At 44.4% G+C, this 14,416-nt stretch overlaps 1 protein-coding gene across 1 annotated transcript in view; it reads right to left on the bottom strand.

Annotated features, from left to right (window-relative positions):
• Positions 1 to 14,416, bottom strand: part of AMOT (angiomotin) — a 46,696-nt gene that overhangs the window by 25,847 nt on the left and 6,433 nt on the right. The window contains exons 2-5 of the mRNA XM_039247420.1: positions 12,221 to 12,704; positions 7,990 to 8,134; positions 6,793 to 6,885; positions 4,101 to 4,246 (exon numbers count right to left, since the gene is read on the bottom strand). Of these exons, the coding sequence (XP_039103351.1) occupies positions 4,101 to 4,246; positions 6,793 to 6,885; positions 7,990 to 8,134; positions 12,221 to 12,704 (868 nt within the window). The remainder of the gene's footprint in view (positions 1 to 4,100; positions 4,247 to 6,792; positions 6,886 to 7,989; positions 8,135 to 12,220; positions 12,705 to 14,416) is intronic.

Here is a 14,416-nt window from a genome sequence, read left to right as displayed (position 1 = left end):
GTGGCTCGGCTCTGGGTCATCATAAGACAGTAGCCAGCCAGAAGCCTGGGCTGCCTTGAGCCTTGTGAGTGGATATGCCAGGCATCTGTCGAAACTCTCCAGTGAGGTCAAATTAGTAGGGGTGGGGAGGGGAGGTGGGGGAGATCTCTTTGAATGGGAGAATACCATGGTTGCTGTGGGACACAGAGTTCTTTTGACTTGGAGTTTAATGAGCCTACACTTCAATAGGACCTACGTGTCCCGAAAGATAAGGGCAAGGATGGAAAGGCACCATTTACCTTGGTTGCTGCTTGCTGCATAGGCTGCCGATTGGTGGCAAGACCTGGATCATAGTGAATCACCAAAAAAAAGAAAGAAAGAAAGAAAGAAAGAAAGAAAGAAAGAAAGAAAGAAAGAAAGAAAGAAAAAACCAAGACAAGTCTGTTCTCTAGTAAAAGTGCTAGCCCTGTTCCAGCAAGATACCTTCCCTGATGTCAACAGAGTGGGGTCGACCAGAGAATCTCTGCTGAGCGTAGAAGAAGAAGGAAGTTGTGACTACGGGAGAAAGTTCTCTGTAAGCCTGAGGCACATTTCTGTATAGAGCTTAGAGCACGGTGAATGTAGACTATCATGGGCAAGAGACTTAATGGGACTAGAAAAATAAACTGAATTTCAGGAAAAGCATCTAAATGAGGACTTCATACAGAAAAAGACATAAATGCATGCAAGGGTCCTGGAACTGTTAAAGTAGTCATAATCTTTCTCTGACTTTTTTTTAATTGAGATATATTTGACATATAACCTTATATTATTTTCAGGTGTACAACATAATAACTTGATATATGTATTGACCTGCCCTGACACTTAGCAGGCTAAGAACATACTCCTTAGACAAATGACTTAATTTGGGAAAATTTCCCTAATTGTCCTTTGCAAAGCAGACTACAGATATTTCCCCTGGAAGAACTTCTAAGAAAAATTCAAGGTGCCATTTGTGAGCCATAACTTAATTCTCTGTTTATATAAGACATAGGCAAATGTCTGACATATCTTTCTGCCTTCCAAAAGGACTTTACATCTCCAACAGATAGAGAAATACAGATTCTATTCATGAATACCCTTTCCTGATTTAGAGATGTTCACTAGTTTTGTGAACAGTGAAGACTCCTTACTAGATTATTTCCAGAGCCCCTTTCTCTAATGTCTCATACTTAAAAAGTTGACACCAGGTAGAATGAGCCTAGTGGGCATGGAGTCACAGCAGAAAAGCCAAACTTCAAGGATCACTTCCTATATTTGAGAATAAGGAAAAGGAATGTTTTCCTTTGACTATTATAGAGGAGAGAAGGCAAACACCACGTAGGAGCAAAGCCATCTCTGATAGGCTGCTAAAAAAAAAAAAAAAAAGAAAGAAAGAAAATACCAATCAGTGGACTTTTCTTGAGATGTGGTTTCAAGCCCTTTCATGTGCTAGAGTCTGGAAGACATTACATGGCCTCTGCCTTTGTGATTCCACTGGGTAGAAGGCTCCCAGCCTGCTCTCCCCATCAAATGTTCCACCTCTTGTAGCAACAGCAACTCAGAATTTCCCAACCACTAGCCTCTGAGCAAAAGCGCAAGCTGGACGAAGGCTAAAAAATTGACAATAATTGATGAGTTCATTTGACATATCTGGCCGCTAGATGCCACGATTCAAACCTAGCCCAAGTTTGCGAACTTCTTTTTTACACTGTCAATCTACGTGTTTTGGGGACCCGGCCCTGGAAAACGACTAAATATCTCTGGAACAAATGCCCAGAAAAGCCTCAGAAGTCTGAAGCCAGAAATATATTTCAGGCAACTGTTTCAGTGAGGGCTGCCCAGTGGGAACTACAAATTAACATCCTCTCCTTAGATGTATATTATTTTCATGATTAACAACCAGTTACTACTGAGCCCTAGGACAGAGCAAACCGAGAGAGCTGCAGAGTCTCTGTCCCCATTTATCTTCTACTGGATGGGCCCGCATCCTGGAAGGGCATCAGTGCTGTGTATATATACCCAAATCTCGAAGCAGGCTGGACAAGCTTCTTGTTGAAAAAGAGGGGCCTAACGGGTGAAGAGGTTTTTTGTGTTTTTTTTTAAATGAAAAGATGCAGGGGTTACTAAATCTGAACAACAAGCGCCCACATTTTCTCCTTGGGAATGGAACCAAAGGATGATTCAGATGGGGAGACAAGCAGCAAGGGCTAGGGAATTCATGGGCTAGGGAGTCATGTGACTCCAGTTTTATTCCTGGCTCTACCCGACACTTGCCATGTGACCCTCAGCCAGCTACTTCTCAGCCAGTCTCTTTTCCCTTCTCTAAAAGAATACAGTCTTATCCTTGTCTTGTCATTGACTCTGCGACTTCCTCACAAAAGGGAGAGGGGAAAGAATATACGAGGAGTAGCACAAGGTTAAACGGGGTGCTCCTGAGGTCTGGATACCAGACATACACGAATATTCCTCATGTTCAATAAAGCAACTCAATATTTCTGATGCAGACCACGAATGAAGCAGGACACTAGCCAGACTTTATACAACCTGAAGTTTAATGATGACATAAGTCAGGTCAAGGACATCATAGGTCAGGCAACATCACCTACTGGAAATGTATGAAGCCACAACCCAGTTCCAACAAGTGTTTTAATTCCCATCCCAAAAAAGCAAAAGGTATCCGGGAGTCAGGAGATCTCTAGGTACTAGAACCATTCTTCCTGAGGGAACGGAGGCAGGTCATGAATGAAGGTAGGAAAGACACCGCACATGCAAGAGCTGCAACGCTGAGGGCTTGGTCACTAAACATTTTTTTTTTTGGTCTCAAGTTTATAAAGCTTTCAATTTGTTACAATGGAGGCTATTTTTTGTCTTAAAAATTTTTAAATTTTAGGCGCGCCTGAGTGGTTCAGTCGGTTAAGTGTCCGGCTTCTGCTCAGGTCATGATCTTGCTGCCCCTGGGTTTGAGTCCCGTGTCTGACTCTGTGCTGACAGCTCGGAGCCTGGGGCCTGCTTCAGATTCTGTGTCTCTTTTTTTCTCTCTCTCTTCCCCCTCCCCATCACATACTCTGTCTCTCTCAAAAATAAACATTAAAAAATTTTTGTAAAAACATTCAAATTTTAGACTAGTGGGATGTGAAATTTTCTTCACCAAGTTACACTTTGGCATCCACTTTTGTTGGAACAAACCATTCCCTGAAGTACAAAACACTGAAGCCTTAGTAGTACTTCAATACAATGACAACGGATACCCAAGATTAATTAATGACAGGCCAGCAGCAATATTCCTTCTCTTTCAGATGAACACAGTTCAGTGTTGCAATCGAGTAACATCCACATCAAGACTAATCAGATGCACATTTATCATATGCTTAGGATTTGGGGGGCCCTTGTATTTGTCAAAGAAAGACCCCATTCTTGCACACAAATAACTGACACTTTTTCCCCTTCACATAGCCAGTAAGACCCAGGGCGCAGTTCCTGGCCTGCCATAAACTGTAAGTTTTCCCTGGAACCCATCCTGTCCCAGAGCCCCTCAAGATTGCTTCTACTTCAAAACCAATCTGCAAAATAAATCCTAGAAGAGAGGCCTACCCATCAAGATTCTTTCTTTTTTAACCCGAGAGGACCAACTTCCCACTGAGCATGGGGAGACAAGGACCATTTTGATTTTAAGATTGTTGGACTATTTTAAAATATCTGGAGTCATTTTTTAGCCCTTCTGAAATAAAGCTTTAAAGCTCTATAAGGGCAGGAATTTTTAAAAGAATATGTATCTGTCACAGGCCGAAGGCAGGGCTGGGTCCATAGTAAGAACTTGGAGGGGGGTTGTCAGTTTATTAGATGAATGAGCAAATGGAAATTACTTCTTGACCTTGGTAATTTTCTATTCTGGAACCAAAGGAAAGGACTTGCAGAGAAGAAGAAGAAAATCAAAGTCCACTCACATGAGGACAACTGTAAGTAGAAGTAGCATATGGTACCTTCATGCTGGGGGATAGCATAGCTGCCAGTTCACCAAAATGGGGAGTCCCCAGTGCCCCTGATTTTCCAGCTCTCCCCCTCCTTGGGGCTCATATTCTACCTAAGGAAACCACACATACCTCTTCCTCCAGCTTAACCACCTTGGCCTGGGCGTTGCTCAGGGCCTGGTCTCGGATTTCAATGTGTCGTCGTTGGTCCTCATTGGTAGAACGGGCAGTGGCCAGCTCGGCCTCCAGCTTCTCCTTCTCCCTCTGGCTTTCCTTATCTATCAAGACATGAATTATCAATACCGCCATTCTGGAGCTGGCTCAAAAGCTTACCTAAGCAAGACTGACAATCATACCCTACTAGATATCCTCTAACACACAGCTAAATGAACCAGGATACCCGAGATCGGGACCCTATCGTTGTTTCTACTGCAAACTTGTTATGTAAACTCAGAAAAGTCACTTAATAATGGTTGTTATACAGAAGCAATGTGAAAGTGTATGTAAAAATGTTTTTGAAAGGTATTATGCAAAGAATACACACAGACAGACACAGACACACACACACACACACACACACAGGAGAGCAGACAAGCTTGGGTCTTCAATTTTATTTCCTCAAGCGGTCTTATATTGGCAAAAGAACAATTGAGCCCCCCAAAATTTTCCCAGCTGTCTCCTCAAGACAATATATTAAACCAATCTAAAAATGGTATTCCATAGAATGTATAAAACTTCAAATCCCACTCTTTACTCACTAGCATTATTTTCTAATTGAAATAAATCCAGGATTGCCTTGGAGGTACAAATGACCATGACACATGTAGATATCCCCCCTGCTTTTCTAAGTCCCTCCCCTTTTATAGACCTCATACCAGAAACGCAAAGGAACCATTTTGATTCTCACTTGGAGGTTAAGGTGCCCTTCCTCTGCAGACCGTGATACTTAAGTTTGTAAGAGAAACTTTAACAGGGCAGCCCCACGCTCCCTCCTGCTCTGACTTTACATACCCATATAGTTGTAATTTGGAAAGAAATGAACATTTGTTGAATACTTACTGCATACCAAGTATTGTACTAACTTTATCCTCAGAGGAGTCATGCAAGGAAGGTATTATTCTCTTTTCCATTTCGTATATGAAAAAAAAAAAACAAAAAAAAACAGAGACTCGGAGGACTTGAGTAACTTGTACCCGGTCTCACAATTAGTAAATGAGTACACAGTGGAGCCCATACTTAAGGTCAGGCTGTTCTAAACTCTAACGAGACTGCCTTCTCCTAGGGTTGAGCTGGTTTGGTCTCTCTAACGTAACTGGAGCACATTCCCCAGGGAGGCTTTTCAAGAGGGCTTTCTTGGCTCTTACCCCAATTCCAACCATGCAGCACCCTGTTGATGCCCAAAAGTGAAAAGAACTAAAGGGCTGCAAGTCATGCCTTCTTCCTTGCTTACTAAGCAGAGTCCATTTTTCCATTCGACAATCTCTCACCCTGTTGTGAATACATTTTTTTCCTACTAAATTCCCACATTTTATAAACCAGTAGCATAGCTTGTAGGACACCTGAAATACCATTGCCACACATGGAGGAATATGAACTAGCAGATCCAGGGAAAGAATTCATACATTTTCTCTTTAGTTTTGTTTTGTTTTGTCCCGGGAGGCTGCCATCTTCTCCACCAGTGAACTAACTTCCAGGGTTAACGGTGACACCACAAAGGCAACTTCACAACAATTTTCACGAGGTACTGATGACACCAGAAAAACTACATTCTTCCCTCTAACACATACTGACAAAGGAACAGGAGGCCCAGGGAAATGAGGAGAAAAAAAGCCCCACTTCTGAGGTCAGAGCACAACAGAGCAACTCGGGAAGGGAGGGGGATATTGTAAGTGAAGATCAAACAAACTTGTAAAAGCTGACTAGAAGCCGCATGGAATGACTTGAAAGGGTCATGTGGAGGCCCAGCAAAGATGGGGCCTGACAAGTCCCCACCATGCACTACTCTAGCTGGGAACCACAGTGAGGGAGGCTGGGGGTAGGGAACACTAATTACGGACATCTGCAGAAGTGAGGGTAGTTCATCTGTTTCCCTCTGTGGACTCAATCCCTGCATAGTTTATATTGCTGGTTTTATTGTGGCAATTGGAAAGAATGAGGCATTGTCTAGCTGGGTGGAGTCTATTAGGGACCGATAAAGAAGAGGATTAGTTCATTGTCACGGTCCTCGGAGTATTTCCAGACAAAGGAAACAGTATTATGAGGAAGACATAGTTCTGCCCTCCTCCCTATCCTCCAACTCTGCAACCAGTCACTAGTTCAGGGCTAGCAGCGGGTCCTCCTGTAGCTACTGTTGGAGTCTGCCAACATGTGACAATATGATATAATACAGGGTGTTGAACTAAGGGAGCCGCAGGTGCAGATCAGGTATTCCAAACACTAATCATCAATCCTGCATGTTGATCCCATCTCTCCTGGAGCCAGCACATGGAGGCTTCAACAATAAAATCCCTTCAACATTAAGCGACACCATGTTCCCTGAGGTCCTTTGCAGCTAGCCATGACAAAAGCAGGGATTTCAAGGGGGCTTCTCTGCTTCAAAACAGAAGGAGCCATGTTGGTGTGACTAAACGTGGCAAGCGGCCTTCTTGGCATAGAAGGAAAAGAACAACAATCCCAACTTTATGCCTGAACAGGAGAAAGAATCCCTCGATGGCATTCACTCTGTTCTGGCTGTTCTAGATGGATCAACAGAACTGTATGATATTTTTACCCATCTTGCTCGCAACCACGCATTCATACCTGCTGCTGGAGCTTTCAGACTTACTTTTTGCAAAGAGCTGAGAGATGGTTTTTCTAGTATCTTCTGACCCCTCATATTCCTTCTCCGCAAGCTGCTTGTTGGCAGTCTCCAGACGCTCTGTGGAATTCAGAAACAATCAACAACCAGGTCCTCATATACAAACTTCCAAGCACATAGTGTTTGCCCGCTAAATATTGATCTCGGGGGCACCTGGATGGCTCAGTTGAGCATCCAACTGTCGATCTCAGCTCAGGTCATGGTCTCATGGTTCATGAGTTTGAGCCCCACATCGGACTTTGCACTGAGAGCATGGAGCCTGCTTTGAATTTTCTCTCCCTCTCTCTCTATCCTGACCCCACTTGTTATCACTCTCTCTCTCTCTCCTAAGATAAAAAAAAAATAATAATAAAAATAAATAAATAAATACTGATTTTGGGCAAAACAAGCCTGCCTCTTCTTGTTACTCAGGAATAGGTGACACAGACACAGATTTGCAAATGTGGAACCCCAAACAAAACTAAGCCATGGTAGGGAAGGAGGAGGTGAGTACTGAACACTTTCACTCCTCACTGACAAAACCTAAGTGCAGAATCCTAAATTCCAGTGAAGGAATCTAGCCCTGAATATGACATCTTTCATTCCCCAGGAAAAAAGAGCACCAAAGTTATCATAAAGTCTTAAAATCGTGTGACATCAGAGAGCTAGAAGGGGACCATGGACAGCATCCAGTGTAGCTGTCTCGTTTGATCAATAAGATCATCTAAATCCAAAGACAGAAGATAACATCCCCCAGGTCATCAGTTTCGAAGGTGATGAAGGTGGTCATTTCTCACCATCTTCAGTATTATCATGTTAAAGTAGAAATACAAGGAGGGAGTCCTAGAAACATTGGAGGATGTCACTATTTCAAGCTTGCACAGCCCAAATACAAGCCTCTGCAAAACCTATAAAGGAAGAAAAGCAGTGTAGATTGTGGGGACAGGCCAGGAGGGTCCAGGAGTCCCGGGAGGGATATTAGCTGATTAACACACGAGCTCATCCCACTTCAATTAAGCAAACTTGGGACCAAGTTCTATTGCAGTCCCTGAAACTTAGCCTTGCCTATGCCCTGCAATTTCATCACCATACCAGTGGGCTGGTCAAGCCCTGAGACGCTCAAGCTATACTCCTCAGACTTTCCCTTCACTATCTTGGCCAGTGCTTCAGAAATAAGTCCCTCACCTCTCAGATCCCTGTTGAAGTCGTGCATTCTTCGAATTTCACCCTCCAGCTTATTTCTCATGGCTTTCTCCAGGGCCTCTCTTTTGGAGGATGACTTCACAAGGTTCTCATATGCCTCCGAGACACGCTGGATTTCTGTCTCCACCTGAAAAAAAATAAAAAGAGGAAAGATAGTGGGGATGTTAGGAACTTAGTGGGAAAGATGGTCTGGAAACCTATCTGCAAACCCTTAATAAAACCTTCTGCCAGGGCTTTACAAATGGCCCAGACACCAGCATAACATAGTCAGATGAGAGAAGTTTCCCAGAAGGATTGCTAAAGTCAACCTTCAGCTCAGCAACTAATTCACAGGTTAAAAACGAATACCATTTCTGCCTTCTTCAGAGAAGGTGGTAGGAGAATAAATTTCATCAGTACAGTTAGAAATGATTTTCATTTCTGCATAAGAATTGTTCTTAATTTTGAAAATACTATTAATAATGTATATAGTACACAGATAACATTACTCCAGAGTTTCCAAAGGGCTTTCCCATGTTTGTTTCAATTTGCCTGAATATCTGCCTTCACAAGGACACCTCTTTCCATCTTAGCAGACAGAAAAGTAAAACTTCCCTTTCTGAGATCGAGTTAGTGGCAGAGGCAAACCTTAAAACTCTAAGCCTCAGCCTTATGCAGTAGTTCAGTTCAATCTAACAAACCTTTACCAAGGGCCAAATAGTTACAGAGCTCTTAAAAACATAGTGGGTAGGGGCACCTGGGTGGCTCAGTCGGTTAAGCATCTAACTTCGGCTCAGGTCATGATCTCATGGGTCGTGAAATCGAGCCCCACGTTGGGCTATGTGCTCAGAGCCTGGAGCCTGCTTCAGATTCTGTGTCTCCCTCTCTCTCTGGCCCTCCCTTGCTAATCTCTCTCTCTCTCTCTCTCTCTCTCAAAAATAAACATTTAAAAAAATTTTTTTAATGTTTTATTTATTTCTAGGAGAGAGAGAGAGAGACAGTGTGAGCAGGGGAGGGTCAGAGAGAGAGGGAGTCACAGACTGAAACAGGCTCCAGGCTCTGAGCTGGCAGTCAGCACAGAGCCCGACACGGGGCTCGAACCCACAAACCGTGAGATCATGACCTAAGCGAAAGTCAGACGCTTAACCAACTAAGCCACCCAGGCACCCCAATAAATAAACATTTTAAAAATACGGTGGGGTGTGTAAATATGAGTGAGGGCATTACTGTTTCCCTTCAAGGAGCTTTCATTCTAATCAATAACAAGAATATAGAGAAGGATGCATTATTCAGGACAGTAGAAGTAAATGCCAGAAAAGTGCAGGGGAGGAAAAGGTATTCCTGGTTGGGGTGAGTGGAGAGGAGAACAATTTCAGGCAGGAGGTGGCATTTCTAGTCAGATCCTGAAAGCTGGGTCAGATTTCAATAAGCAGAGGTGAGGGGAAGGGTATTCTATTCTGAGTGAGCGAACGCATTCCCAGAATGACCAATAGTCTCATTTGGCTGGACACTGTGGGGTACACAGACGGAAGCTGGTGAGATCTGGCTGCAAAGATAGACTGGAGTCAGATCATAAAAGGGCTTTAATGCCAGGTATTTGGACTTTCTCCCATAGTGGGAGACTGGAATGGATTTTTCAACAGAAATTTGTGATCGGAGTTGTGTTTTATGACACCAGGGCAAATCCTGTAGAATGCAAAATAACAACAACAACAAAACCCAACAACACACAAAACCTCACAGAGAAAGGGTCTTGCCCCAAATCAGCCCGAATTGGGAAGAAAATACGAAATTAGACCAGTATAGCTTCATTGCACATAAAATAGCCACAGAGATATTTGCATATGATTTGTATAAGATAAATAAACCCCATGGCCTATTAAGCAATTTGCAAATTAAATCTGACTCCTATAACCATTCTGCATTCCTTCTCAGTTTTCCACTACCCTCCTTAACACAGCTCGGGGTACTTTCTGGAGAGAAGTATCAGGCCTCCAGCGGGAGACTGGGGGAAAGGCTGGGTTACCAAACAACTCAGATTCCACCTGCCCCAGCTCCAAAATGATGCCTGAGGCAGGACTGCCTGCAAACAAATGAGGCTTACACCACAGAAAAGAGCGGACTCCAGAGTGTTTTTCTCTTTGCAGATGGCACCAAGATAGCAGCACAGAAGGTGAAAACTGGTGAATGGCATTTTGAGACAAGATCTGCGAGGCCTGGGCCCGATAAAGCTTGTGCATGAAATTCAAGTGCTCGGTACAGAAAATAAACATTTCCATTTGAAAGAGCAGGCTTGGTATTAGTCGGCTCTGGGCAGCCTTGAGAAGGCAAAGCTTTCCAGTCCCCCCACAGAATGCCACACTCGGAGGGCAGTCCCTTCACTCAAATTGTTGAGTACTATTTCGAGATCTGATACCAAATCTTTCCCTACCCCCTGTGTAGATGCTGTACCCCCCAAATGGGCCAGTTTTACTGCCATCCACAGGACCTTCCAGGAAAAGAAGTCACAGAAGGGCGAATCCCCTGATTTGGTCTAGAATGGTAGGGGCAGGGAAGAGGGAGGTGGTGGGGGGTTTCTGTCTAATTATTCCCCTCACGAGCCTCGGCCTTTCCTATCTTGTCTAGCACCAGCTGATACCTACCATAGTCTTCCCACTTTCCTTTCCCTCTTCTGCCCAACTTATGCCTCTCATCCACTGCGGCACTGGGTCAGCCTTCACTTCCCCCAACACTCACGCTGTGCCAATTACACTTGGTTGAGGCACCTTTCCCCTGGCTGGGGAACAAGCAACAACAAACAACAACACAAATCCAATTCTGCTTCTCTCGCCTGTCACCCACCTTGCCAATTACTGCATCAGAGATGGGGCTGGGGCCACCCTGAATAGAGTTTGGGGAGGGGTATCTATCAACCCCAATCAGCCAAACTGGGCCAGCCTTCTTTGAGTGTGCAAGTATGGTTATATTTGTTGTACCAGTGTGATTGGGGGCGGGGTGTACAGTTAAATGAGAGGAGAGAGAAAATGCAAAATTGGCGGTGGGGGGCAAAACCAGGGAGAAACAGTTCTCACTCAACCCCAACAAATCCCATCAAGATTTTGGAATACTATGGGGGGGGGGGGAGTTGCTACATAAAAAAAAAAACCTCAGCTGACAGTAAGCCCTCCTCAACTGTAGGACACAGACCTGTTTACCTGTGTGTAAACACACATTCTCAGTTTCATTCGGGCCCCTGAAATTTCCAGTCCCGGGTGTCTCCTAAGGACAGAGCTGCTGAACAAAACCGGGCAATGTCCTCTCCCTCCCACACCTTCACCCTCACCTCCCCTGAACAGTTCACATTGTCGGGAGATCAAAACCACATGAGCTCCACAATGACAAACGCTGCAAGGAGGCTGCCAAAGGCATAACCCTATTCACTGACAGCCACTGGAAGCCAAGAGCTAAGGTTCCTAGCTTAGGGCGCTCAAGAGCTAAAGTCCCAGCTGGAGGAGACGGTTGGGGGTGGGTGGGCAGGGAAGCCTGTGAATTCTATGCCTCTATGGGACATACAGCCCTTTTTCTACTTCCTCAGCCTAGGGCTGGCACCTGTCACCCAGCTGTGGTGCTAAGCCCCTCCTGCCCCCCACCCACACCAGAAAGAGAGACAGCAGATGTTGAATGTGAGCTGCAGGGAAAAACCAAAGCAAAAAGCAGGAAAAAGAAGAGGTGCTGAAAAAGATTTACAATGAGAACTCCCACTTGGAAAAGTGCTCTAAGCCTTTTCCAGAATAAGGCAGGGCTGGATCTGGATGTAAATACAGTGGTGAGATTTTTGTAGGAATTGTGGTTTCACGTTGAAGATCCAAATTCAGTATTGGGAAAGATAAAATCAAGGCAAAATGTCTTTAGACTGGCAGGATGTTCACCTATATAGGTAATGGCCAGTGTTCTTGACCTTATGAAGACGTTTCTCTGCCTTTTGGAATTTGGAAACAATCAATCAAGTTTATATTAGGGCTATGGTGTTTAGGAAAACTGTGTAACTATGGGTTTTTTTTTTCTCCTCACATAAATGTGAAATGTGACTTCCCCTAGAAAGTTAGGCAGAAAGCCTTTCCCCAAGTTTGATCCATATCTAACTTTCAGAAGACCTTCCCACAAGTCATGCAGGCACCAACAAGTGGAGACTTGCATCGATCTGAAACAAATAAGATTGAAAGACAACTCTAATACCCCGAAACGGGGGCCTCACCTTCTGCAGTCTTGCCACCTTTTCATAGCATCCTTCCAATTCTTGCCTCAAGTTCCGGTTCTCATCTGACAGGATCTCAACCATCTGCTGGGCTCTGGAAACAATGGCAAAGGGGTCCGCTGGCATTGGCTGATAGGAAGCGGATGACGGCTGAGCCCGAGGCATAGCTGAATAGGCTTCTCCCGGCTGCTCCTGGTGATGGTGGTGGTGGTGCTGCTGCTGCTGCTGCTGACTCAGGCCAGGCTGAGAGAGCCGGTAATGATCACTCTGGTGAGCCGGGTTCGGAAGGAAATGCTGTTGTGGCCTAGGCAGGTGAGCTGAGTGGTCTCCTTGGTTTGGGACCAAGGGGTGTTGGGCAGGAGACAATCTTGTGGCTGGTGGAGACTGCAGCAAGGGCAGGGAACCCCCAGATGTGAGGGAGGAAGTAGGACTGTGGGGCCTTGAGCTCCTGGCTGACAATGACAATGAGATGTCCTGCGCCGGCCTGTAAAACATGGAGGGCATGCTCAGGTTAAGCTCTCTCCAAAGGCACTGGGGGACAAGGACACAAGGAAGTGAGATGAGGAGGCTTCCAATGACCCCAGGATACCTGCTAAGTAAGGAGTAGGCAGAGTTAGACTAAGGAATCTCTGCAAAGACATCCACAGTCCTTTCCAGGCCTGACCTGTGAGTGCCTGACAGAGGTGTGATCCCATGGATGACTGAGCCAGGTGATTTCCAGGGTTGTTTGGTGAAAATCTAAGTGACATATGCCTGTACTCTGGTTGCTCAAAACTAAGCATCTTTTTTTTTTTTTTTTTTTTTACAGAGAGTGTGTGTTCGCACGCCAGCAAGCAGGGGAGGTGCAGAGGGAGGGAGAGGGGGAGGGACGGAGAGAGAAAGAGAGAGAGAGAGAGAGAGAGAGAGAGAGAGAGAGAATCTTAAGCAGGCTCCATGCTCAGTGTGGAGCCCAAGGCAGGACTCGATCCCACTATGGCCATGAGATCATGACCTGAGCTGAAATCAAGATTTGGATGCTTAACCAACTGAGACACCTAGGCGCCCACCAAGTCAAAGAATTTAAAGAATTTTTTAAGTTTATTAATTTATTTTGATAAAGACACAGACAGTGTGAGTGGGGGAGGGTCAGAGAGCGAGCCAGAGACAGAGAATCCCAAGCAGACTCCATGTGGCCAGTGCAGAGCCCAATGCGGGGCTTGAACTCACAAAACCGTGAGATCATGTCCTGAGCCAAAACCAAGAGTTTCGATGCTTAACTGAAATTCTAAACATTTAAATGAGTCTTCTAGAAGGTAATCTCCATGTCATCATTTTAAACTAAACCTCTTCTGACAGTCTATATGTGGTCAGCACGTGTAGAGAGTCAGATTTAGAAAATATGTTCTACTTGCCTACAAGGAAATGGCAAACTACAGTCAAAACCAGCCCTCTTCTTGCTATCAGTAACTCTCTTTTTTTTTTAGTAACTCTCTTTCATAATTCATATAGTCACAGAAAATTTCTTAACGAAATGCAAATACTCAGGATATTAGAGACACCAAATAAGTATTGCTGATTATAGTTAATAATTGGATGAGGCTGATTAGCAGCAACAATACCAAGATTTGGAGGGGATTACCGGCAACACTATCGTATTATCTTTGATGAACTGAATCACAAAATGTAAGGACCAAAAGAGCCTTAAAGAAATCATTTGATCCATTCTGTGACTGAAGTCTAGAGAGAGTAAACAATCTGTCATATATCTCAGAATGAGTTATTGGTTGCTCCAGGGTAGAACCCCTATGTCCAAATTCCCTTTTTTGGCTCTTGCCACTATCTCAAAACATTAATTTCCACACAACAATGTTCAGATCCCCAACCTATTTCTTATAGAAAGTTCTAGAAAGAGAACTTTAGTACACTGCTTAATATGGCTTTCCTACTTTTGTACCTCATACAGGACTATTAGTCATTAATGGCAACAATCACAGTATGTGAATGGATCACTTTCACCATCAACACAACCAGCAAGAAAATCTGTAAGTAAATGCTGAAGCTGAGAAGCTTGTTCAGCCCCCAGCCCATGCCCAACTAACCTCATATACTCCCACATCCTGTGGATGCTTGTCCTACAGTTGATATTTCTCAATCCAGGGAAGACAGATGGCTAAGAGCATGGGATTTGGATACCAACAGAATTTGGAGACCTTTTCT

This window comes from Hyaena hyaena, unplaced genomic scaffold, assembly GCF_003009895.1.
Source record: "Hyaena hyaena isolate Hyena2069 unplaced genomic scaffold, ASM300989v1 scaffold_297, whole genome shotgun sequence".
NCBI lineage: Eukaryota > Metazoa > Chordata > Mammalia > Carnivora > Hyaenidae > Hyaena > Hyaena hyaena.
This window is presented reverse-complemented; position numbering and strand designations above follow the sequence as displayed.